This window comes from Wyeomyia smithii, chromosome 3 (genome assembly GCF_029784165.1).
Source record: "Wyeomyia smithii strain HCP4-BCI-WySm-NY-G18 chromosome 3, ASM2978416v1, whole genome shotgun sequence".
NCBI classification, from domain to species: domain Eukaryota; kingdom Metazoa; phylum Arthropoda; class Insecta; order Diptera; family Culicidae; genus Wyeomyia; species Wyeomyia smithii.
In genome coordinates this window covers 161799293-161826994 of record NC_073696.1, presented here as the reverse complement: position 1 = coordinate 161826994, position 27702 = coordinate 161799293, and the positions used below count along the sequence as shown (strand labels likewise).

The window sequence follows — 27702 nt, the reverse complement described above, 5'->3', positions numbered from 1 at the left end:
CCCGATCGACCGCCGAGATGCGGCTAAAACGGCGTTTTCCACTCCCAAAGGCCACTTCGAATTTACACGAATGCCGATGGGGTTGAAGAACAGTCCCTCAACATTCCAAAAGCTTATGAATACTGTTCTTCTGACGTGATATATACTGATTTGTCTGCGGCTTTTGACAGGATCAACCATAAAATCACCATAGCTAAATTGAAAAAAATGGGTTTCGGTGATTCGCTTCAGAGGTGGTTCGAGTCTTATTTAACAAATCGTCAGCTCAGCGTGAATATCTCTAAAAGTTATTCTGCTCCGTTTACGGCCACTTCAGGTATACCTCAGGGCAGTCACCTGGGACCGCTAATCTTTCTGCTCTATTTTAATGATGTCAATCATGCACTCGATGGACCGAAACTATCATTCGCTGATGACCTAAAGCTTTTCCGCAGAATTGAAGTTGACTATGATACACTGAATCTCCAGCAGCAAATCGATGTTTTTACCAATTGGTGTGAGCGGAATCGGATGGGATTAAATCCAATGAAATGTTCGGTGACCTCCTTTTGCCGTAGAAAGGATACAATTAAGTTCGAATACAAAGTTGCTGGCGTGATAGTTCCTCGCGTCGAACACGTGAAGGACCTCGGAATAATACTTGACTCTAAGCTAACGTTTAAGCAGCATATCAACTTCACAATTGCCAAAGCTTCGAAGAACTTAGGCTTCATCTTCCGAATGACCAGAAACTTCACAGACATTTACTGCCTAAAAAGCTTATACTGCTCGCTTGTTCGCTCAGTCCTGGAGTATTGCTCAGTAGTGTGGAACCCAGTGTACTTTAATGCAGCTGAGAGAATCGAAAATGTTCAGCGCAGGTTTCTTCGTTACGCCCTTCGACAGTTACCTTGGCATGATCCATTTAGACTACCAAGCTACGAAAACCGATGTCAACTCATCCGTCTTGACCCACTACATGCTCGAAGGAATACAGCTCGGGCTTTAGTAGTATCCGATCTCTTGGCAGGACGTTGTGATGCTCCATCTCTACTAGGGCGCATCAACATCCAAGCAAGGCTGCGTAGTTTAAGAGGCAGTTCATTTCTCCGATTAACCCATAGCAGAACAAACGTTGCCGCAAATGCCGCCATAACAGGGCTTCAAAGACTGTTTAATCGTGTGTCGCATATTTTCGACTTAAATGTTCCTAGGATTAGGTTAAGACAACTATTTTTAGATTATTTTAAAAATGTTTAGTGTTTGTTTAACTTTAAGTTTTATCATTGGGGCCGTTTGAGGCCTGTTGATAAATAACGAAATAAATGTGTGTTCTTTTTGAGATAGGGGACGTGAAAGCATTTGTCTACCTCGATGGTATTATAGTTTTAGGTGACACTATCACCGACCATAATGATAGCTTGCGAAAAGTATTACAAGCTTTGCGTAAACATAACTTAAAAATAGAACCGTCCAATTGTCAGTTTTTGAAAAAGGAACTGGAGTATTTGGGTCATGTCGTTAATGAAGAACGCATAAAACCCACCAATGCAAATATCAAGGCCATTCAGGGCCTTAAGCCACCCACAAACGTGAAAGGTACACGCAAAACTTTTCCTTATTACTTTAGAAGCAATAGCGCAAAATTACCTTTTAGGTAACAAACCTATTACTTAAAAGGCAATAAAATTCTTCCCCAGTCAAGTAACAACACATACTGTCATATATTTAGCACGTGTTACGGGAGTACGGCTATCTAATAATGGTCGTATCAACCACATGCAAGATTTTTTTCTGTCTAAAACTGCTCCCTTTCCATCTCAAGTAAAAAAAAATCACACACCGTCGCATATGTTGCACATGTTACAAGTTTCTTCAATCTCCAATTCATCCGGTGAGCGTGTATTAGTTCGCTCGTTGTATGCATACGGAGTAGGGGAAGAATATGACTAGAGCTGCCAAGCAGCATTTTCTCCGTCATAGAGTATGCAAACGTTGATGATTTCAAAGACTTGAAATGCGTCTATAAATGACATCACGATCTGTAAACTGCGTTAGAGAAAAACAAAAACATTCGCTTTCTTGCAAGCTATCCAAAACACATACTCATTGGTTCATGGAAACTCATTTGCACCTGTTTGAAAATACAAAACTCGTGCCCATCCAGAACAATATTCGCAACTTCGGCAACTCTGTTCAGACAGTATAACATATTTTTATTTCAAGTAAACACTGGGGGACGAAACGAAAGTGTTTCAAATTAGACAATTGAGATTGACGGGTGAGATTCTCATTATATGTGGATGAAGGGGACAAAAATGAATCTGATCGTTGCATCAATACAAATGCAGCGAGTGAAGTCTTGCTAACACATGCATTGCGGTGCTTAGCTTTATGTTCTCCTGCAGAAACACATACAAGCGTGTGTCCGTCATAATTTTTGTTACTTTTCGGTTATTACTATTTGTGTATAATGCGCAGTCATAAGACACAATAAGTAATAAAAAATTGCCCTAAAGTAATAAAATGCTCCCCGTTTGTGTTGGGTGTATAAGGTCATTTTTGGGAACAGTAAATTTTTACGGGAAGTTTATCCCCAACATCGCGGAGAAGCGCAAGCCGCTGAATGATTTGTTGAAGAAAGACGCTAAATTTGTGTGGGGAAAAGAATGTCAGGAAGCGTTCGAATTCCTTAGAAACGCGTTGATTACAGAGCCAGTTTTGGTCCGGCCAGATTATCAAGACACTTTTGTTATTACGACAGACGCTATCAAATATGCTATTGGAGCCGTCCTGTCGAATGAAAAATCCATGCACCGGCCGATCGCATTCGCGAGTCGTGCGCTTGTAGGTGCAGAGCAAAAAGAAATACTGGCAATTGTATGGGCCATAGAATATTTCTAACATTACATTTTTGGTCAAAAGTTTATCGTTTACACGGACCACAGACTTATAGCGATTTGGAGGCTCAAAGAGACATCTCCAACGCTGACAAGATTGAGACTAAAGTTGCAGGGTTTGGAATGCAGCATCAGGTATAAACAAGGTAGCGAAAATATAGTCGCCGATTTTTTGTCACGTTTGTCAGATGGGACGTGTCAGGGGCAAGAAAGTTCACCCCACAAGCAGATAGCCATGATTACGCGCCAGCAGAAACGCCTGCTAGAGCAGCAGAAGAACGCTTCGGATGATTTGAACGGCACAATACAAGATTTGAGTGCCATAGACATTGCGGACATCGCTGAGGACGAGGATGAGCAACAACTCGTCAACATTTCATATGATGACTTTTCACAGGCATTATCAAATGACCTGATACCAAGTGAGACGGTGGAAGTCTCGAAGAGAATATTGGACGAGAGGAATATCGAAGCTCGTCTTGTCATTTTAAACAGACGGACGGCGTACAGAGAACTTTAGACACTGTATCAGCTGTCACAAGGACTGAAAGATTACGTAGAGGATGGTGTACTCAAATTTAAAGACAAAAAGGTATGCGGTTTCATAGTAGACGGCAGCGAAAGTTCATTAATCGATTGCCGGAAATTTTTTTCACAATTTTTAGATAGCTTTAATAAGAGCCCCGCGGCGGTAAAGGCAGCAGGGGTCATTCATCTAATATCATTCAGAAAAATCAAGCAACAGGAAGTTCTGCAAATGATTCAGTTCCTAGCGGGTAAGCTAGAAAAACAAATAATACTATATAATGCTAATGGCGAGCGTACAGTAATAGCGCCAGATCAAGTGGAAACAATTTTAAGGGAATTTCACGATGCACCCTTAGGTGGGCACGTAGGAGCGCGACGAATGCGCCAGAGAATTGGCACACTTTTTACGTGGGCTACGATGAAACGGGATATCGAGAACTACGTTCGGCAGTGACGTGTGATTCCTGCCAAAAGAACAAAATTGGAAGATCAAACAAGATACCGATGCAGATCACCACGACTGCATCGGAGCCATTTGAGAAATTATACATGGATATCGTGGTGTTACCCGAGTCCGATATGGGAAACCGTTATGCTCTAGTCATGCAGGATGACTTGACGAGATACCTAATTGTCGCTCCAATGGAGAATCAAGAAAGCCAGACGGTAGCCAAGACATTCGTAGAAAATTATATTTGTAAATTTGGTGCCCCGTTGGAAATAGTCACAGACAACGGCGCAAATTTTGTGAGCTCACTGATGAAAGAGGTGTGCAAAATTTTAAAGATCAAGAAAATTACTACTAGCCCGTATCATCCACAAGCTAACTTGGTAGAGAGATCAAACCGCGAGTTAAAAACATATTTGAGACAATTTATTGGCGGAAAGCCGCACACATGGGACGAGTTATTACCGTTTTTCACGTTTGAATACAATACATTAGTAAACTCGTCCACAGGATCGCATCCCGACTTCAATCTATAAGCGGAATGGAGTGGAAAAGATGAAATATGACGCTTACACACATGAAATGAAGAAAATATTTTACGATTTACATGCAAACGCACAAGCCAACCTGAATAGGAGTAAAGAGAACCGCAAACAAATTTACGACAGATCATCAAATGATTACAAACCCATGTGGGGTGAACAAGTATTAGTGAAGGCCGTAACGACTGGTGCAGGCCAAAAGCTTCAGAACATATGGAGGGGACCATATGAAGTAGTGGACATTCCAAGCGAAATGACCACAGTAATTAGGAACGGCAATCGTTTAGAAAAAGTTCATAATAACCGGCTTAAGCGTTATTATGACTGATTATAACTTAAACTATGCTTTCAAGGTTAACGGACAGAATATATTTAATGGAATACGATATTGGATGGTTTGGTTGGAAGTTATTGGATATTGGTTGGAAGTTATAATAGCAAGCACCTAAAGCTGTATGAAAAAGTAGAGAGGAAGTAAAATATAGGCGTGAAGAAATACGAGAAGTTGCCGAAACAGATGAATGATTTTATTGACGGGAATCAATAGGCAGAACCAAACGGAAGAAAGTATACTGAAGTAAAGGCGTGAAGAAATGGAATAAGTCGCCGAAAAACATATACAGCCTTTGATGATATTAGTCAAATGGCATGACACAGTTGGAAAAATTCACATAAGAATGAAGGCGTGAGGGACGAGGAAACCCGCCGATAAAAGTTAAATAAACAAAAAACTTGGAGAATTCAAATTACTAGAATGATCTGGATGGTTGTAATGGAAAAAAAGAGTTAAAAGAATTTAGAACAGCATTTGTTTTCTTTTGTAAAATGCAAATGTTAACATGGGAAAGAAGATATAGTGAACAAAAGACCTCATGAAAACGAGGTTTGACAGCTATTGGCTCAAAAAGAAAACGAAGAAGAAAATGGATGGATGCTGTAGTGGGGATTTTTTTTTTGTGATGAAGGTGACTTAAGTGACGGGCAACAATAGAACTAGGAAAGACATGTGAAAAGAGGGCTGAACTTTCCAGACGAAAAGACTACTGACTTTAAGGGATTCCAACTATTCTTTCATTAGTTAAGGTTGTGTGAGTGTATACATCGGGAGTAATTAACCCGGAATGGTTGAGGTGAATGCTGACTGAAAGAGTAAACAAGGGAGTAATTAACCCAGAATGAGTGAGTGTGCGAGATTTTTCTTTTATTTCCTAACCTTCTTATCTTTCAGGAATCACTAAAGCGGGTAGTCGCACCTTCGGACGGAAGGGGGAGAGGATTATGCAGGCAACTGCATACTAAGGAGAAGAGTAAGTAGTGTGTAAGTATGACAGTAGCAAGAGAGAATTCGAAAATTAAATGATTACAGATTCAAAAAGAGATTAAAAAAATTAAAGAATAAAGCAGAAGAGAAAGTAACGAAAGCAAATAGAAAATGATATGAGGTGTTAAGAAGACGCCAGGTATTAGACGAACATTGTATATGAAGACAGAAGAAAACGATGAATATTTTATCAACGCGGTTTGTACAATGAAAAGATGTATTTATGTTAAACGGCGGGTGTCTATGGTCGAGATGGAGGTAAAACCAGACGATATTACCTAGAGGAGACGATCAGTATCCAGTTTTTGACCCCTGAAGAGGCCAGATGTGCAACAGAACTCAATCAATGCGGCTCATGGTCGAGCCAGAATCGAGACTTCAGCGCGAAGACGAATACATCAAACTACGCAGCGAAGGGCGTAATAATTTGTTCCAAATATATATTACTCATTGAGAGTTATTGACTTCTACAATAAGGATTCGAGGTCAAAGCCAAACAAGCAAAATGACGCTATAAACATTTGCTCGTGTTCAATCAACTATGTTCTTTACGCACTACGCTTTGGAAATGTGCGCACATATGTTAGCGGGTAATTGGACACCCCGCGCAGACAGTTAAAGATGATAAACCAAGTGACTGCATTATGCAACAGAGCCAGTGGCAATCGCAAAACTTTTCGCCACACGGCGCGTAACAATACTATAAGCCAAACAAAAATACAGCCGATCTATGTCAAAAGGACACGGCTAACGAAACATTAAAGTTCAACAACACACTCTGAACAATCGTAAAACAACCAGCTGAACTGCAGCTTTAAATTAAAGTGCAATGGTAACCATTGAACTATTGCAAATAACCTGATGAAGCCTTAAAGATGAGTTCGCGAGGATGACACCACAACCAACCGATGAGAACCTCTAGACGCAACCTCCCGTTTCAAACCCCCTGTAACCCGTCGCTTGAATACGACAGCCAAGTAGCGGATATCTACAAAGCGCAGCGCACCAGGCGAGCGAACATTTGTCAATTTGTTATGAAGAACATCCATGTCTGAAAACGTTAATTTATGTAGAAATGATATGTAGCACCATTGCAATTAATTGAATTTTACGTGCAAAGGAGAGAAGCAATATCATGAAAACGAATATGTATATAGTAGCATAAATGCGCGAAAGATAATTGTTATGAAAAACACACCTATCGGCCGTCAGAACGGACCATGTGCCCATTATCTCTTCTAGATAATGGCCAACTAGGCGGGGTGGCAGAAGTGACGTCACACCCGCGCAGAAAAAACCTTATGTTCCGTCACACAGAGTTTTGTCATACGGTACATTTTTAGCTTAGTCCGAAAAACAGTAAGCCTTCTGTTGAAGGAATTGAAAACAGGTAGAGTGTAAAACCGGGACATAGCCGCCTGCCGTTGCCTACCAAAAACAAGACCATTGTTGTAAAAGAAAACAGGAAATCTTGAAGAAAGACCGCGAACGGTTCTGCTATGCAAACATTAGCGAAAACATATGGAGGGGACCATATGAAGTAGTGGACATTCCAAGCGAAATGACCACAGTAATTAGGAACGGCAATCGTTTAGAAAAAGTTCATAATAACCGGCTTAAGCGTTATTATGACTGATTATAACTTAAACTATGCTTTCAAGGTTAACGGACAGAATATATTTAATGGAATACGATATTGGATGGTTAGGTTGGAAGTTATTGGATATTGGTTGGAAGTTATAATAGCAAGCACCTAAAGCTGTATGAAAAAGTAGAGAGGAAGTAAAATATAGGCGTGAAGAAATACGAGAAGTTGCCGAAACAGATGAATGATTTTATTGACGGGAATGAATAGGCAGAACCAAACGGAAGAAAGTATACTGAAGTAAAGGCGTGAAGAAATGGAATAAGTCGCCGAAAAACATATACAGCCTTTGATGATATTAGTCAAATGGCATGACACAGTTGGAAAAATTCAAATAAGAATGAAGGCGTGAGGGACGAGGAACCCCGCCGATAAAAGTTAAATAAACAAAAAACTTGGAGAATTCAAATTACTAGAATGATCTGGATGGTTGTAATGGAAAAAAATAGTGAAAAGAATTTAGAACAGCATTTGTTTTCTTTTGTAAAATGCAAATGTTAACAAGGGAAAGAAGATATAGTGAACAAAAGACCTCATGAAAACGAGGTTTGACAGCTATTGGCTCAAAAAGAAAACGAAGAAGAAAATGGATGGATGCTGTAGTGGGGATTTTTTTTTTGTGATGAAGGTGACTTAAGTGACGGGCAACAATAGAACTAGGAAAGACATGTGAAAAGAGGGCTGAACTTTCCAGACGAAAAGACTACTGACTTTAAGGGATTCCAACTATTCTTTCATTAGTTAAGGTTGTGTGAGTGTATACATCGGGAGTAATTAACCCGGAATGGTTGAGGTGAATGCTGACTGAAAGAGTAAACAAGGGAGTAATTAACCCAGAATGAGTGAGTGTGCGAGATTTTTCTTTTATTTCCTAACCTTCTTATCTTTCAGGAATCACTAGAGCGGGTAGTCGCACCTTCGGACGGAAGGGGGAGAGGATTATGCAGGCAACTGCATACTAAGGAGAAGAGTAAGTAGTGTGTAAGTATGACAGTAGCAAGAGAGAATTCGAAAATTAAATGATTACAGATTCAAAAAGAGATTAAAAAAATTAAAGAATAAAGCAGAAGAGAAAGTGACGAAAGCAAATAGAAAATGATATGAGGTGTTAAGAAGACGCCAGGTATTAGACGAACATTGTATATGAAGACAGGAGAAAACGATGAATATTTTATCAACGCGGTTTGTACAATGAAAAGATGTATTTATGTTAAACGGCGGGTGTCTATGGTCGAGATGGAGGTAAAACCAGACGATATTACCTAGAGGAGACGATCAGTATCCAGTTTTTGACCCCTGAAGAGGCCAGATGTGCAACAGAACTCAATCAATGCGGCTCATGGTCGAGCCAGAATCGAGACTTCAGCGCGAAGACGAAAACATCAAACTACGCAGCGAAGGGCGTAATAATTTGTTCCAAATATATATTATTCATTGAGAGTTATTGACTTCTACAATAAGGATTCGAGGTCAAAGCCAAACAAGCAAAATGACGCTATAAACATTTGCTCGTGTTCAATCAACTATGTTCTTTACGCACTACGCTTTGGAAATGTGCGCACATATGTTAGCGGGTAATTGGACACCCCGCGCAGACAGTTAAAGATGATAAACCAAGTGACTGCATTATGCAACAGAGCCAGTGGCAATCGCAAAACTTTTCGCCACACGGCGCGTAACAATACTATAAGCCAAACAAAAATACAGCCGATCTATGTCAAAAGGACACGGCTAACCCAACATTAAAGTTCAACAACACACTCTGAACAATCGTAAAACAACCAGCTGAACTGCAGCTTTAAATTAAAGTGCAATGGTAACCATTGAACTATTGCAAATAACCTGATGAAGCCTTAAAGATGAGTTCGCGAGGATGACACCACAACCAACCGATGAGAACCTCTAGACGCAACCTCCCGTTTCAAACCCCCTGTAACCCGTCGCTTGAATACGACAGCCAAGTAGCGGATATCTACAAAGCGCAGCGCACCAGGCGAGCGAACATTTGTCAATTTGTTATGAAGAACATCCATGTCTGAAAACGTTAATTTATGTAGAAATGATATGTAGCACCATTGCAATTAATTGAATTTGGCCAACTAGGCGGGGTGGCAGATGTGACGTCACACCCGCGCAGAAAATACCTTATGTTCCGTCACACAGAGTTTTGTCATACGGTACATTTTCAGCTTAGTCCGAAAAACAGTAAGCCTTCTGTTGAAGGAATTGAAAACAGGTAGAGTGTTTTCCTTCCGCGATGAATAGTCACCAAAGCTACCGCGGCATTGAATAAACAAAATGAACTCGACAAACGGTAGCGTCGCCCATGCGCACGCGCGGGTTCTTAGCGCTCACGCTAGCGCACGTGTTTTGGAGCACATGCTATGGTTCTCTCGAGCAATTAATTATCTGTACTGAAAATTTGGCATAAAAAAAAGAGAAAGACCGAGGAGTGGCATAGGTTAGAGTAATACAGCTAGGTATGTGGTGACCAGGGCGAAGGGGAGAAAGGCCTCTCACCCTGAGTTACCTGTAGGGTATATTTAAGTAGTGTTATACAGAAATAAAGTTAGTTAGTCCACACTCATCTGGTGGTTTTAATTCCGCGCCAATTGCGCGTACAGGGATACCTACTTAGAGGAAGAAGTCGCTGGTAGAATATACCCTACAGATGCCATTTTGTGCTATTGTTTTTTTTTTGGAACACGACTCAATTTTGAGAAGCTATTGAAAAATGCTATTTTGGGAAGGTATTGATGATTATAAATATTTTTAGGGCCAAAACGGTTTGATTGCTCGGTCTGACGTCTTCGACAAAGTTGTAGATAATAATTTTATCTCTCCGAAAAAAATAATCACTGTAAAATATTTTGTTTATTTTTTGAAAGAAAGTTAAAAGAAAAATTAATTATCTAAAAAAGCTCATTTTTCAAAAATCTATTTTTTTATAAAAACTACAAAAGATTACCTAAACAGCGCAACTGGTCCGATCATGGAAAAATCAAGAAAAAAACCTAGATTAATCCACCTAGCGGTCAGACCCAGCCTTTCTCATTCAAACTTTTATTTGTAAAAAAAGATTTACATGAACGCTTCAATCCAATAAATGTATATTCACTCTTTAGGTTCTTAAACATTGATGTTGCAATCTATACATATAAAAATGCAGTCCGGTCTGTCTGTCTGATCCATATAGGCTCGAAAACTACCGAACCGATCGACGTGAAAATTTGTATGTTGGGGTTTTGGTTCCGATAAAGGTTCCTATGATAGTTTGAGACCACTCCCTCTTCTGGAAAGGAGGGGTCTCATACAAATGAAACATAAATTTCTGCACAACTCAAGAACAAACCAAGAAAATCAAACCAAATTTGGCATGTGGATGTTTTAAGAGGTAACAAATATGTCCATAATAGTTAAACGCTCCTCCTTTTTCTGGAAAGGAGGGGTTCCATACAAATGAAACACAAATTTCTGTACATCTCGAGAGCTAATCAAATCAAATGGAACCAAATTTGGCAGGTAAATGTGTAAATCAGTGGAAAAAAATATGTCCATAATGTTTTGACACCCCTCCTTCTTTTGGAAGAGAGGGTTGCCATACAAGTAAACAACATTTCTGCACATCTCGAGAACTAACCGAGTAAAGAGAACCAAATTTAGCATGTGAATATTTTTAGGGGTAACAAATATGTCCATAATGGTTCGACACCCCTCCCTTTTCTGGGAGAGAGATGTTCCATACAAATGAAACAAAAATTTCTGCACATCTCGAGAGCTAACCAACTAAATGAAACCAAATTTGGGCAGGTGAATGTTTTTAGAGGTAGAAAACATGCTCCATAATCGACCTCAGGCAACATTTTGGATTGTAAGATGGCTACTTCCGGTTTCTGGAAAACAGCCAAAAATGGCCGATTTCCACCCAATATAACAATATCCGGATCTAGAATCATACACTGGAGCTAAAATCGACCCCAGATACCATTTAGAATTCTAAGATGGCGACTTCCGGTATTGGGTGTTATTCGATTATTTTCGAGTGTTTCCCAGGAACATGTGCTTCCAGAAGAGGGAGGGGCGTCGAACCATTATGGACATATTTGTTACCTCTAAAAACGTTCAACCAGAATGACGCTCAGAGGCCAGAAATTATCTTGAATACCATTTTGAAATCCGAGATGGCGACTTCCGGTTTGTGAAAAACACCATTTTGAATTGCATAATGGCAACTTCTAGGTAACAGTCGAAAATGACCGAATAATACTCAATATGGATATTTCCGTAGTCGAGATGATGCATAGAAACTAAACATTGACTCTGGACACCATTTTGAATTTAAAGATGACCACTTTTAGTTTCTGGAAAACAACCAAAATAACTAAATACCTCCCAATATGGGTATTTCCGGTGTCAGATTGATGCCAGAAAGTCTGCTGAAAATGACCGAATACCACCCAATATGAATGTATTCAGAATTAAGGCGATGTACAGAAGCCAAAAGTCGAGGATGTTGTCATTACGATAGAACCAATCATTTCAAACGATGTTTTATTTGACTTTGATCATATTCAATGACCGATTCGTCGTGCATTTGCAGACTTTGAACACATCGCAAGGAATCAATAAATTTTGAACGTTCAAATAGTACGATACCACTTTCAAATTATGTTGAGGCCACATATATCGATCAAAGCAGGTATAGTTTTAAATAGTCTTTGAATTTCTTTTCTTTCCATAACTGGAATTATTCCACATATCAAATTGTTATGAAGTTTCAATAAAGAGAGTATTACGTCAGCATATTCCTATACAAGCTCCTTCTTTGACCTGCATTCGGATGCGGCCGGCGCTGGTATTGCCTTACATAAAGATTAAGATCTACAGTTTTCACACATTGAGGATGCATGTTGGTCCCGAGCAACATCTGTTGGTTCTCTGTGTAATTACAGCTGATCTGGCAGTAACGGAGTAGCAACCGCGGGCGGTCAATCATGCTCATGCTCAAATATCAAATTTTTATGAAGTTTGTTATTTGTAAGTTTGAGAGATGACTCGTTCGTATGACACTAGTTATGTTCAATTAAGTCATATATTCTTATAGATCAGCGGTTCTCAACTTTTTTTTGTCTGCGTACCCCTTGGCGACATTTTTCATATCGATTGTGCCCCCTGGCTTGAAATGTTTTCGCAGAGTGCGAGTGCGCAGAGTGCGTTCAAATTGAACTATAGTTTGTTTGATTTCTAAAGTCATGTTTTAAGAGCACGATTGAACAACAAATGAAGTATAACAAAGAAAAATTGCTTTGTCCGCCATTACTGATTTTTCTTTCGCGTACCCCCTGAAGGCTTTCGAGTACCCCTGGGGGTACGCGTACCCCAGGTTGAGAACCGCTGTTTTAGATAATAGACTTTCGTTGTTTTATTGACAACTTAATACATAACGGTTTCTCAAGTTCGATTATAATCAAATGAAATGGGAACGTATATGGTAGCCTAACTTTTAAACCACGTGTTCAATCATAATTCATCAGTGAGCCCGTAACTAGGCCGCTCATCTGATAATAATATTGATCTAATCGGTTGTGTAGTTTCTGATTTTCACATTTCGGTACATTACAGACGAAGTTACAGTCCGATTACAGTAAAATTCAATAGAGTGTTATGAGGTAGTTAGACTTATTAATTGACACATCTACTATGCACTGCCTCGCTAAATAGTGAAAGCCAGCAAAACAATGCACAAGGGATATTTTTTCTCTTATAATAATTACGGAAAGTGAACCACATAATATTGTGTATTTGCTTCATTGATTAATAGTGGAGATCTATAATCTCCCATCTAGAATAAAGAGACAAGTAAACAAAATCGAAAAAAAATCGAGGAAAATGAAAGAGTTCTTTTAAAATGTTTCCAGAGATTCAACAATTTTCATTTTCGAATGCATTTAGAATCCTCTCGCGTGATCTGTCACTTCAATGTCGAATATGACTTTGTCATCAGATTTGACGGATTGCGGTCGGATAACTGCTAAGTTGTTGCAGTTATCGGTCTTGCAGTTAAAAAGCGTTGCAGTTAACGAACGACGACTGTATTTGGTAGCCGACAGTGAAAATGTACCGAACATTTAAAACATAACATTGAAATACGAACATGCATTAACACATGCAAATAACATGAAATAAATATGTTTCAAATATATGACGCGAATGTAGCACCAAGGCTTTGCTTTTATATGACGCGAAATTTTTTTTATCATGTTTAGGTTGGACTCGATTGTATATCATTCGATAAAATAAAATTTTAGATCCGATTATCAATAGTAATTTTTTTCTAATTCACTTTCTTTCCACAACTTTTGAATCACGTGTTCAATCTCGTTTATTAGTTAACCTTAACTAGTCCATTCATCTGATATCAATATTGCTCAAATCGGTTGTGTAGTTTCTGAGATAATGAACTTTCGTGATTTTCACATTTTGATAAATAACATGCAAACTAAAAATCCGATTACAATGAAATTTATTAGGATCTTATGGAGCAACTAGACCTTTCATTTGAGAATAATTTTGTGAAAATTGATCCAGCCATCGCTGAGAAAATCGAGTGAGATTGAAAAGTTGCACATACACACACACATACAGAAAATGCTCAGCTCGTCGAACTGAGTCGAGTGATATATGCCATTCGGCCCTTCGGAGCACTTTTATACCTTCGGTTTTGTCAGTGATTGCTATACCTTTTTAGGAGAAAGGCAAAAAGTTATGATTTCTTGAAAAAAAAACTTTTTTTTTTTCGAGAGGCATATATTTTTTTTGGAACACAAAATTGTTATCTACAATTTTGCCAAAGACACTATGCCATTCATTCATACCGTGTTGGCTGTAGAAATATTTTTAATATCCAATAGAGCTGACTATGGGGAAATGAAATTTTTTTTACAGTCAAAACGGTTTGTTTGATAGTCTCTTTGGCAAAAAAAAGCAAAGCCTTGGTGCTACATTTCGATTCGGAACTCGACCTTCTGTTTATTATACACAGACTTCGCAGCCAACTGTTAAGTGTACAGGACAATTGCGGGGCCAGCGCTACGATCCTACTAACACTAACAGTCTCTCCCGAGCCGAGACTCGAACCTACGACAACTGGCTTGTTAGGCCAGCATCGTACCTCGAGACCAGCAGGGAAGGTCTCTCTGGCAAAGTTGTGGATAGTAATTTTGTCCTTTCATAAAAAAATATACCCTGTGAAAAAAAATTAATTTTTTTTTGCCTTTCTCCTAGGAAGGTATAGCAATCACTGGAAAAACCAAAGGTATAAAAGTGGTCCCAATGGCCGAATGTCATATACCACTCGACCCCTCTCGACGAACTGATGTATGTATGTATGTGTGTATGTGTGTGTGTGTGTGTGTGTGTGTGTGTGTGTGTATGTGCAACTTTTTTTTCTCACTCACTTTTCTCAGCGATGGCTGGACCGATTTTTATAGAATTAATTGCAAATGAAAGGTCTAGTTGCGCCATAAGTTGCTATTGAATTTCATTGTAATCGGATTTTTAGTTTAAAGGTTATGTATCTAAATGTAAAAATCACGAAACATCAATATCTCAGAAACCACCAAACCGATTTCAATAAAACTGGTATCAAATGATCGGGCTGTCTTCAAAACCCTTAACTTTCAAATTTCGTTATGATTGAACATATGGTTCAAAAGTTATGTAACGAAAAGTTATCCCGAGGTTTTTTAAACTCACTCATTTTTCTCAGAGATGGCTGTACCGATTTTCACAAAATTAGTGTCAAATGAAAGGTCTAGTTGCCCCATAGGTTGCTATTGAATTTCATTGCAATCGGATTGTAACTTTGTCCGTTGTTTATAAAAATGTGAAATCACATAATGGAAGAGAACATATTGACTTTCTCCCAACGATCACTGGCTAATTAAAAAGTAGAAAAGTGATCCAAATGGCCGAAAGTCATATACTACTCGACTCAGTTCGACGAATCGAGCATTTTCTGCATGTATGCATGTATAGATGTATATGCTTGTGTCCTTTTTTTTCGCACTCACTTTTCTCAGAGATGGTCTGACCGATTCTTTCTATCTTGGTGTCAAATGAAGTGTCTTTTTGCCGCTTAGGTCAAACTTTTAGTTTTGGCGCTGCGTCATTGTTCAGGTAATCTTTTGTAGTTTTTATGAAAACAAAAATTATTTGAGTTAGTTTACTTACCTTTTTTGAAAAGTAGGTTTAAATTCCTACGAATAATAAGTCCTAACTGCGAGAGCAAACAAATCTTAACAATTAAAATTACACATTTCTAATAGTGTTGAGAAGTCACCATTTGTGATTGGACCCACATACTCATTATTTACTAATATTAATCATAAATACTTACGCTACTAACAACTCCTCCAAAAAAAAAAAAAACTACAAACTAGTAAATGAGCACTACCTCCGAACAAGCAGCAGGATTTAACTAGCATAACATAGCATATTTGATCGCCCACGTGTTGCACGAGATTAAACAGAATGCAGCTAAAATTGCACAAAAAACCGGTAATACTTTACCTAAGCATGCCATTTTCAATGTTTAACTCCTCGTGCTCTTTGTTTTTACCGATCAATAATGTGAATGATAACGCCCAATGCAGATCAATAAAAAATGGGATGAAGGGAGTGTTAGTTTTATACTTGTTTCTACTAGAGACGAAGAAATCCTCTGCATCATCCACAAGTATAATTCTTTTCGCGGATGTCAGCCTTCTGAAGGTGACACGCATGAAAACATTCTTTTGGGGGTGACACCTGGAGCAGAACGACATCCGCCCCCACCACGCTACGCCAGTGGGAAGGAGTTAGTGTTAGTAGAAAGGAACTGATCTGGATCTCTCGAATGTGAACGGAATCTCCAACCAGTGTCCCATCACGGGACACACCCAAACACTTCACCATGATATCGGGTGGTCATTGAACTTTTAAACAAGAAACCTCAGCCCTCTCTGAGAGCAAACCAAAGCACACCTGAACGAGTTCACCGTGTCGACGAAACATCTTTAACATCTATAGGCCGCGGCCGGTCGCTTGGATTGCATGATAGCACTTATCTAACACAACACAGGCCTGACGAAAGTCATGTCGCTACCATTTGCCATTGATATTTTTGCATCTTCTTTAGTGCACGCTATTTCAGCGTAACGTTGATCGGTTTGCTCTGCAATTGACCACAGCAAAAAAAGGAAAATCAGCCGCACATAAATTCACAAAGTTCACAACAAAAGGACATGAAGGTGGTATCACCCATTTCCTCACAGAAAAGAATTAGATGATATATCACATGTTCCAGACTTCTAGAGGTAAACTCACCTGCTGTTTAGGCCGCATGTAGATCGGGCTGATTTCCTTATCTGCGAAACAACACTTAGCATTTTTGTGAACCAATCCGCTGAAACGGTACTTGTTAAAGTTGGTCAGATTGTCTGGCTCCTCTGAACAATCTGTGTGTTCTCGGAGTATGACGAAAAGAAACTTGTAGAACACAAACAAGTTAGCTAGTTTTGTTCGATTTTTGTCTGATTTCGATGGCACAATTACCGTATCACTATCAGTTTCATTAGGTTCAGTTTTAAAGTTGACACTGACGATAATTATTTTTCTGCCGCCACAAATAATCGAAAACAACAACGGCGACGGTCACTTTTAATAACAATAAATTACTCCTACCACATCACAACCCATGTCGTCGATTTGCACTCGATCACCACAAGACTATTTTACTAGAAACATAAAAAAACGCGAATAAACTTCTTGCACGATATTTTCCATGACGATTACAAAATGTAAATAATCAAACTTAAATGCATCATGCAGGCTCATGACGCGCTTATGTTTTTGCATCGGAGTTTGTAAGTTTGGTTCCAGTTTGATATTTCGCCAAACAAATTTCATTTTTGAAAGTGAAATTTTAAATAACCGCGATTATCTTGTGTGTTAAGCATACGTTAACTAATATTGGTCCTCAACAAAAAAGACTTTTTTATTATGTAAAGCATAATGGAAACATATTTAATTTTTAATTAGTAAAATATGTTCGCTGTCAGGAGCCTCGCTCAACCAGCTTGACACACTTGACATTTCCCTCCTGACGTTTAAACCTTTTCTAACCTAGAGACTGTGTTATAAAGAGATACGCAAAGAGAAAAGCAGTAAATATGGCAACACTTTGCTAATATTCTATTTTAAACAATTCTGGCAACCACATTTATTTTCGCATGACTTTTCACACGCACTAGAAATTGTAATGAAATTTCGAAACTTTGTATGGATATATTACTGAGTTTCAGTGCTTGTTCATACAATTATAATAATTTCTAATGCATCACTCATAACATGAGCATGACGAACACATTTTTCGTTGAAACCATTTGCAATTTGCAATTGCACGTGATTCACAGAATTTAAACTGATCGCAACACACATTCTGTACGAAAAGTAACACGCATGAGTTTGCTTACTTTGCACACTTGGAGCCTCGATTTGATGGTTCACTTGGAGTTTTCGACCTCACTCTTTGCATATCTGTTCATAACACCGTCTGTATTCTAACCCTTAAGTCTAGACATCAACCCTTTTTGCATAGACATCAACCCTTTTCGCATACGTATCGCATTCGTATGCGATACGAATGGATTCGTATGGGCTTTGTACGTAAACAAGAATGGAATTTTCGAACTCATTCGAATCCATACTTTCGTACGAATGTTGGATACGGCCGTAAACAAGAATGAAGGTGATTATTACTATTTGGTGTGTCGATTCAACAGATGCTGAGGTCCCACAGGGTTGCCTTCTTGGTCCCATCCTGTTCAACATATTTTCCTCAGATGCTACTCCCCTTCCGGGTGGTGGCATCCTGTCTATGTTTGCAGACGACACTGCCATTATCTACAAAGGTCAAGTGATTAGAGCTTTGACGCGTAGACTACAACAGGGTCTGGATGTTTTGTCCGACTATTTCAACAGCTGGAAGATCTGCATAAATGCAGCTAAGACCCAGGCTATTATATTTCCGCATTCAAAATCAACTCGACTTGTTCCACCTGCCAATGTGAGAATCCATCTTTATAACACTTCCATCGAATGGTCGAGTGAGGTTGTCTATATTGGTCTCTCCCTGGACCAAAAGCTTCTATTTCGTTCACACGTAGAGAAAACTGTTACCAAGTGCAACATACTGACCAAATCCCTCTATCCTCTCATTAATAGAAAATCCACCCTTTCCCTCACCAACAAGCTTGCCGTTCACAAGCAAATGATTTTACCGGTCATAGAGTACGCTTTGTCTGTTTGGGAGGGCTGCGCTAAAACTCACCATCTTAAACTTCAGATTGTTCAGAATAAAATATTACGTATGATCCTAAACACCCCTCCGAGGACACGAAACTCTGAGATCCATCGCCTGGCTGGTCTTCAGGTGCTGGAGGAACGGATAACAACATCGTTGACTAGGTTCAGAAAGTCCTGCGCCAGGTCACTTCACCAGATCATCCGTGAGCTGGTACCTTAGTTTTAAGTTAATTTTTAAGTTAGTTATTAGTAGTTAAGTAGGTTATGAAAATTTACTTTTCAATTGAAAACAAGTCCTATAAAGGAAAAACTGTAAAATTCTACACAAATAATGTAAAACTATAGAAATAAGCAACCAGCAAACCTCAAAACAAAGATGCAGAGCCTTAAAAGGCTAAACAATTATTATGTAAACCATATGTAACCATATAAAAATATGAATAAATATACTTTGAGTTAAACAAAAAGCGCCAGGGTTAGTCATTAATGTTCATTCTAGTTAGTTGATAAGCACGCGGCGGCAGCGCCGTCACGCTGCAAGTTTTTAAATATTGTACCTGTAGATAATATTGCGGATAATATATTGGGCGATTTAAATACTCGAGAGGAACTATAAAAATGTTTTGAAAAATCGGCATAATAAATAATAAATTTAGGATTAAACGTTTTCGATAAGTGTGTAGCGACCCTACGATTGAATAAATTAATCGTTTGAAAGTGAATGAATAGCAAGTCGCATTGACGGCATTCAATGGTCTCGCTCATATACGAATATGAATAAAGTTTTGTGAGAAGTATCTCCTTCGCATTTTCTCTCACACAGATTCCTACGCGCCTCACTCATTAAATAAACTTTTCAAGGTGGCAGCACTGTATCCCTTCTTACCAATGAGTGTCCTTTGGGTTTCTTCTTAACCATCGAGTGTCCTGAAATCCGGTTCAGTTTCGAGACAGACGTGAAAAAGTGTAGACGCGTTGTGAAGTGACCAGTTTAAATAAAAAAATATTGAGTGATTAAAAATGGAGAAATCCGACAATGGCAAAGTCTGGGATGACCAAATCGCTCCCAACAAAAAGTAAGTACTGGGCTTAAATAAAATTAGAAGCATTTTCTCGGCCTAAGAAAGTAAAGTGCGGACTGCAAAAAAAAAGGCGATTTAATTTGTGAAACGTGCTTCGAAAATGGCGTGGATAGAATGCAGTTATAATCGTTTGTAGAAGAAATGTTACTAGTTACGAAAATGTGTCGTTATTTAATGTACTACTGTTGATCGTCTTTATGTGAATATTAATAATGATTGAATGAAATTATGAATGAATTAGATGTAAAATAATATGTGCCATAAAATACGCACTAGATTCAGATGGTTTTTTCTTTACCGGATAATTGAAAAAAAAAAAAAAAACAAAACAATTTAAAACAATCAAAAACTGCGATCTACATATGCTTTGAATTGGACAATCGGAGGCCAAATCCAATCCATAAGAGGTTTGGTGCGTTAGTTTAGGAAGTAGACCCGGTGGGTCAGACGAGAAAATCGAACCCTCGAGCGGGTTGGTACGTTCCGTAGAGAGCATTTGACCCGGTGGGTCGCAGGACATAATCCTATCCTTGACATAATCCAATCCTTGCGAGGTTTGATGCGTTCCACATTCATTCGATCCAATGGGTCAAGAGAAGAAATTTCAATGCTCGAGCGGGTTGGTGCGATATTGCAGTTCAAAATAAAGTGAACTATCTGAACGAACTGGTAGTTAATAACATCTGGAATTTATAATAATATGAATGAACGATTGAAGATATAAATATAAGTTTTCTATTTAAACAAAATTGAAAAAGAAGAATATAATTGAAATGTTAAATTTTTGTTAAATACAGGAAAATAACTAAATACAGGAAAATAACTAGAGCGACGACTAAAGATGCAGTATCTTTGGCGAAAGAGCTTGAAGACGAAAAAAAGGTTAACTGTACTTTGAGATCGAAACCTTAGAAAGCTCGAACTGAAAAAAAGCAACTGGAGCAATCTTTCACAGAAGGTAGTTTTGTGAGAATGCATTCTACCATGCGCGAAGATAATCCCAGCAATGAGCAAAATTTCGTGATAGAATCTATGAGCAATCTTTAATCTAGAATACAAGCCATGCGACGGCGAAGAAGAGATCGATCGCAAAACATATGAGCAATGGAAGGAACTGCTGAAGGCATCAATGCAGTTAGCTGGAGTATCCGATGAAATTAAAAAAATGAATATATTTGAAATAAAAGCAGAGTCAAAGCTATTGGATATTCTCGAAGGAGAAGCATCAAGCTCGCATTCATCGGACGCACCTACAGCACCGTACTCAAATGTTATTCAACGGCTTGATTCATTCTTTGGTTCACGAGATTACTCATTCATGCAACGACAAAAGCTCTCTGGGACAAAAAGTAGTAGAGTCAGATTCGAAGTATGTGAAAAAGGTGATAGCAGTTGCAAAACTCTGTGATTTCGACAGAAATATTCTGCTGAAACAGGTAGCTGATTCCATACAGGTACATGCTTCAAATCGCAGAGTCCGTGAAATGGCCAGAAAATTTCTACGCAAAGGAGGACAGCTCGCAGAGTTGGTTGATAAAGTTCGGGCCTTAGAGATGGATCAAATGAACGAAGAAATTTACATTATTAATCATCAGCAAGTCCAACGGCAGGTGCAGGTGGCTGCTGTCGCCATTGACAGTTCCAGGAACGAGCAGTTTCATATCGACTTAATTGAAAACCAGCAATATTAACCCTTTCCCGCTCATGGTGACTCTAAAGCACCAAGGATTATAATCATCATATCTTGACATAAAATACTTTGTTGTGCTTACGATTGTTCCATAAACTTTCATATGCTGCCTCAAAGCATCACTGGGCATTTTCTTCAAAATACTACAGTTGACAGTAATTTCAGTTAGTCTACAAAGTGTTCAGCTTGAATTTTCTCGTGAAGCTATAAATTTTAATGATAAACCTTGTGAGCGTTAGAGGGTTAACGAAATAGTCAGCAAGCATATGGCAGTAACTGGAGAGGTGCTAGAGGAAGGGGATTCACCCAGCGTGAAAATGGTAGACAGATGACTTTCAAAAAAGATTGTTGTGGCAGGTGTTTGAGCAATTGGCACAACGCAAAGGAATGTTGGGCTATTCAAGTGACATGCCATAATTGCCAATGTATGGGACATGTGGCCCGCGCTTGCCGTCGAATACCATCAGCAGGTCCAATGAAACGACGCATCAGTACCGATGACAAGGAGTCTTCGCCGAAGAAGATCGCCATCGTTAAGCATGACGAGGATGAAGTAGCCAATGATAGCGTGGGTTCACCGTCCTCAGTTAACTAAATAAATTTAACTTACTTTTTCTCGCTTGATTTTTTTTGTTTGTTTTTTTTTTTTTTCTAATATTGAATTATTTGTTTACAACTAAAGCATATTTTTCGAGACAAAATTTGATTTCAAAATCAATAAACATACAACTCGCAAAACACTTAAATGATCTAGTTGGAGTGTTTATATTGGTTATTGTTATTTATTTTCAGAACGATTTATCGAACGCCAGAACTCGATTTTCCATAAATAAACTTACTCAGTCCGAAAATTCAATCGCATTAAACGAGAGCTCGCCGAATAATGCTGAAAACACAGCAAAAACTACACTGATAAATGTAGGCATTTCAACGATTCGTGACTCGTTGAATCTGAATGAAAGTGGTGAAATAAATGGTGACATAGCAGGTACGGAAGTTAGTTTTTTAATCGACTCAGGCTCAGACGTGAACACAGTCGGCAGCAATACATACCAACAGTTACTAAAAAATGTCGAATCCAGAGCAATATAGCATTTCTTATGTAAAATTGGTCAACAAATTGATTGGCGATGGTTTCATTTTGGACAGGGCACAGGAAATGGTCTTTTTCGCCTCTTTTCACCCTATTTTTGCGTATTTTTGGACTCATAGACCCTTTCCCGTGCCCTGCACAGAATGAAAATATCACCTATCGATTTATTGGCTTATTTTACATAAGAAATGCTATATTTAAGGTATCCAGTCCAGCGACTTTTAATTAGTGGGAATTTGGATTCATTTTTGCCAGTGTGCATTGGTCGAAAATTGACATCGCCAACCAGCGTTGCCGGTGCTATCAATGTTTTGACTGGCTGTCGTGTGTGCCAAAAAGAGAAACACACATTTTTATTTGACATGTCTCTAAATGTGAATTTGTGTAGGTGTGAAAAGGCACGTTTGCCTTCGCCATGGCAATGACAGCACTCGCCAACCGTTGGGAACGGTAGGCGGCAAAAATAGAAATAATTCTATTTTTTACAACAACAACAAGCGACGGTCGACCGCTGTGCTCTGATTGGTCGAAAAGGAACGGAACGGTAACGGTCAACCGCTATAACGGTTAGTCTGATACAGGCTTTACAGTGCTCTCTCGAGATGGAGCTAGAGTAGTTGTTAGAAGTATGCGTGGAGTCCAATACACGTGAAGCATAAATGATCTCAAACGAGCTCCGATGAATAGCGATTATGCTGAGAAAGAAGAATTTAATCCTGAAGACAAAGCTGAGAACTATGAAACAAATGAACGTCTGATTGACATTGAAGGCCTCGACGAGACTCCTGAAGCCGAAACTGAAAACATCGAAACAGCTGCACTTTCTTATAATAAAGAAGATTCAGCCTATGAAACGACAAAACGGCCTGTTTCACTAAGAGAAGATTGCTCACCGGCGTCACTATCCGTTTCACATGGCCACACGATCGAAGGTAAGTTCCTTCAGGTAAGGTTTTTTCACAGGTTTTTCTCTTCAGGTATTCACAGGTGCGTATTACATTCGCGGTAAGTACAAACTTTTTTAACTTCCACTTTTAGCTATCCACTCAAGAACAACAACACGGATTTTGCGGTACTGACAGTTCTCCTATATTTGCGCTTGCCTTTTTATAGCTAAATTAGCTGAAATAGTGTTTCTGTCACCGTCGTGGGGGGTAGCCGCGTTGGTAGCATGCAGGCGGTATTCGCTCAACTGGTCGAAATGTACAAACTAAACATATTACGTAACATCCCAAGTAACAAAACTGGTTTTATCAAAGTTTTATAGCGCTATTTTGGCAGTATTATGCGCTATTAAACTTTGATAAAACTACAATTGTTACTAGGGATCGTTGATGATCTGGGTCGGGCAGGGCCAGCATACTGGAACCGATCAGGAAGTGAGCGGGCGTCAGTGCAGCCAAATCGTTCGGGTCGTCTGACATTGGAAGCGGGGTCGAGAATTCATCAGCGCTTCAATTTGGGCCAGAATAGTGGACAAATCTTCAAACGACACACGCGATGAACCGAGCTGACGGTACAAATGCTTCTTGGCTACTTTCACGGCCGCCTCCTAGAGGCCGCCGAAGTGCGGTGCTTTTGGTGGTGTTAGATGCCATGTGATTCCTTCTGCAGCGCACGAGGAAGCATTTTTTTCATTCTCCTCACTTTTTCGCAGCATGGCAAACAGCTCGTTCAAGTCGTTCTTGGCTCCTTCGAAATTTTTGCCGTTGTCTGAGTGGATGTGGCGACCGCGTCGAGCAATAAATCGCCTTAATGCTAGCAGGAAACCTGGCGTTGATAAATCACTGACTAGCTCTAAGTGAACCGCTTTTGTTGCGAAGCAAATGAAGAGGCACAGATACGCTTTCGCAGGTGCAGCCCGTTTGTGTATCGGCTTTAAGTAGAACGGTCCAGCATAGTCGACACCCGTAACACTAAATGGACGGCTCGGGATTATTCTGTGCGCAGGTAATTGGCCGATTTGTTGTTGCGCAGGTACCGGATCGAGGCGAGTGCAGCGGAAGCATCTACGAACTGTGTTGTGAGCGAGCTTGCGGCCTTGCAGCGGCCAAAATTCTTCACGAATGGCATTTAATAGGAGCCGTCCTCCGGCGTGAAACATTTGGTGATGATAATGTTGGGCAAATAGCAGGGATGTTGCGCTTGATAGGGTAGTTGAGATAAGTTGAGCCGACCTCCAACCCTCAATACCCCCTCTCGGCCTAGGAATGGATTGAGTCGGCGTATTTTGGAGCGCTTATCTACTGACTTTCCTTCTCTTAAGTCCTTCAGCTCAGCGGGGAAGCCGTCGCTTTGGGCTATCTGAATCAACACGTTTTTGGTTTGGGCAAGCTGTTCCACTGAAAGGTAGCGCTGTACTGGATTCGGGCTTGGGAGAGGCTGTGTTTTAGTCTTGGCACGGTTAGTCAAAATGAAGCGAAGGCAATATCCAACAACATGCAGCAAGCGAGTATACAACGACCATCGAAGAAAAAGCGGGTTGACCGTTGAGGTCGAATTAACTGCTGCGACGACTTGTCGGATTTCGAGAATATCCTCGGAAACATTATCTGGGTTCGAAATAGGCCAGCTTTTACACGGTAATGTTAGCCAGCTGGGACCCTGACTCCACAGCGCACTGTTCAGGAACTCTTCTACTGACATTCCGCGCGAGACCAGATCGGCCGGGTTTTCGGTGCCTGCTATATGGTTCCAGCGATAGCCATGCGTGAAATGCTGAACCTCTGAAACGCGATTTCCAACAAACGTTTGCCAGCGATTCGGTGGTGATCGAAGCCATTCGAGAGTGACGGATGAATCGGACTAAAAATATGAAGAGCAAATACATGACAGCAGCCATAGTTCCTGCATAACGATTTTTGCCCTCACTACGACGGGAGCAATAAGACCCAATGGATCGAAAAGCTCAGCAATCGTAGATAAAATGGACCGTTTCGTTAAAACGTGACCGCTGGGCGGTACCTGGGAATCGAAACGCAGAAAATCCTCGTTCGGCTCTCAATTGATGCCTAACGCTTTGATGGTTTCGTGGGGAACGAATTCTATCGTAGACTGCTTGCCTATTTGATCCTCTCGCAATCCTTTCTGCACTTCGAGCCGGTTCGACGTCCATTTCCGCAGATCGAATCCACCCTTTGCCAACAACTCGCCTAGCTCTGTACGAAGCTTGCTGGCTTCTTCGACCGTCTGCGCACCACCGATGAAGTCGTCTACATAAAAATTCTTACGCAACGCTTTACTGCCGAATGGGTACGGCGCTCCTTCGTCATTCGCTAACTGCTGAAGCGTACGAGTGGCGAGGAACGAGGAAGGAGCAAACCCGTAGGTTACCGTCAGAAGCTCGTAGATCTGAATGGGATCATCAGCTGAGAAACGCCACAGAATGCGCTGCAAAGAAGTATCATCGGGATGTACCAATACTTGCCGATACATTTTAGCGATGTCACCGACAAGGGCTATCGAGTAGGTTCGAAACCGTAGAATTGTGTCAATCAACTCATCCTGAACCACAGGGCCAACGCAGAGGGATTCGTTCAAAGAGAAGCCAGTAGAGGTTTTCGCCGATCCGTCAAACACAACCCGAACCTTAGCCGTCGTGCTTGAATCCTTGAAAACGGGATGGTGGGGAAGGTAGTAGCAACCCGTGTCGTCACTGCTTCTCGGTTTGACCGGCTTCATGTGTCCGAGATCGAGGTATTCCCTCATAAATTTGTGGTACTCTGCCTTCAGATCAGAGTCTCGTTGCAAACGGCGCTCCAAAAGCTCGAAACGACGTCGAGCGGTTGCCTCAGACTCTCCTAGCATGATGGCGAAATCTGGCTTGCGAGGTAGACGAACCATGTATCGTCCTTCGTGGGTTCTCGCGACCGTAGACGTAAAGAAAGATTCGCATCGCCGCTCCTCGACTGAATAGTTGTCAGTGGTGGCCAGATCCTCTGTCTTCCAAAAGCGCTCGACGCTTTCCTCTAGCGTTATCATCGACACGGCCACTACGCTGCACGAAGGTTGCTGGGATGTCGAAGATGCTAAGCCAGCCGACCCAGCTACAACCCAGCCGAACACGCTATCCACCAGCAGAGGTAAATTTTCACGCAGCTACATGCGAGCTGAAGACGGAAAGAAACTGTAAAAATGTTTAACACCGATTACCATGTCTATCGGCTGACTTTTGTTAAAAGCAGGATCAGCAAGAAAGATATCTGTAGGTAGATTCCACTCAGCTGTTGATACGAATTGAGCAGGAAGGTCTGCAGTTACCTTGTCCATGATCAAGAACTCTACGCCGCAAGAAAAGTTCTGCTTCCGGGAAGTTATAGTGGCAAATAGGGTTGTCGATATTGAAAATAGAATATCGATATTTGTTTTATCGATATCAAAAAACGGCATCGATATTCAAATCGATATTAACTGCCGATATTGATATTTTATCGATATTTTCCTTTATATATTTTTGTTTGGCTTTCAGTTAGGCATGAAACAAGCTGAACGCCAACGTGAGCGATCGGGCGAGATTCTTGCCGAAGGTTAAGAAACAGCCGTGAGTAGAGTTGTTCATTAAGGGATTATATACCTTTTAAGTTTTAAAAAAATCGAAAAAATTTTTATTGTATTGTCTTCGAATACAACATCTTGAGAACATTTTCACAAATTTTCATAAAGATCGGAGCAATAGGAAGAAAGTTAGAGCGATTCGCAGCGTGCCTCGCCACGGCCGCATAAGCTAAACTTGAAACTTCACACGCGATTATCTCGGAATAGTGTTTTCCGAAAAATGACTTTGCCGTGATGCGGGAAAACTACCGAACCGATTTCCTTCATCTTTTTTTTAAATTTTTGTTATTAAATTTGCCGGTCCTTGAACGATCGCTTTTTGAAACATACAGTTACATTTTGCCGCAAAAAATTTTTAATGCAATTTTTAGCGCTCAATACGTGCATTTTTTGGGAAAAACGTTCCCGTTTGCACTGAAAACAATATACTCATAAAAGCGATCGTTCAAGGACCCGGCACACTTCTAAACAAATGAAATAATATGAGTTTTTTGATTTCGGTTGAACCGCTGAGTCTCTATCAGGATCACCGCAAGCCTCTGCAAAAAATAGCGTTTCGGGGAAACGGCCATTA

The 27702-nt window shown here is 40.1% G+C and overlaps 2 protein-coding genes across 2 annotated transcripts; both read right to left on the bottom strand.

Moving 5' to 3' along the window:
• Positions 1 to 24126: 24126 nt before the first annotated feature.
• Positions 24127 to 24647, bottom strand: LOC129728784 (uncharacterized). Its single transcript, XM_055687240.1, has 2 exons — positions 24556 to 24647; positions 24127 to 24514 (listed from the first exon to the last, which is right to left on the bottom strand). The coding sequence occupies exons 1-2, from the start codon at positions 24645 to 24647 to the stop codon at positions 24127 to 24129; spliced, it is 480 nt and encodes a 159-aa protein (XP_055543215.1).
• A 927-nt stretch (positions 24648 to 25574) lies between these two features.
• On the bottom strand, positions 25575 to 26843 carry LOC129728783 (uncharacterized). Its single transcript, XM_055687238.1, has 2 exons — positions 26727 to 26843; positions 25575 to 26672 (listed from the first exon to the last, which is right to left on the bottom strand). Exons 1-2 carry the CDS (start codon positions 26841 to 26843, stop codon positions 25575 to 25577), a joined length of 1215 nt encoding a protein of 404 aa, XP_055543213.1.
• Positions 26844 to 27702: the final 859 nt, after the last annotated feature.

Coding starts and splice junctions, on each gene's coding strand:
- LOC129728784 (XM_055687240.1), bottom strand. CDS start 24,647: ATGCCATTCGTGAAGAATTTTGGCCGCTGCAAGGCCGCAAGCTCGCTC. Junction 24,515..24,555: donor GCTGCACTCGCCTCGATCCG/GTACCTGCGCAA, acceptor ACCTGCGCACAG/AATAATCCCGAGCCGTCCAT.
- LOC129728783 (XM_055687238.1), bottom strand. CDS start 26,843: ATGGACAAGGTAACTGCAGACCTTCCTGCTCAATTCGTATCAACAGCT. Junction 26,673..26,726: donor AAAGTCAGCCGATAGACATG/GTAATCGGTGTT, acceptor GCTCGCATGTAG/CTGCGTGAAAATTTACCTCT.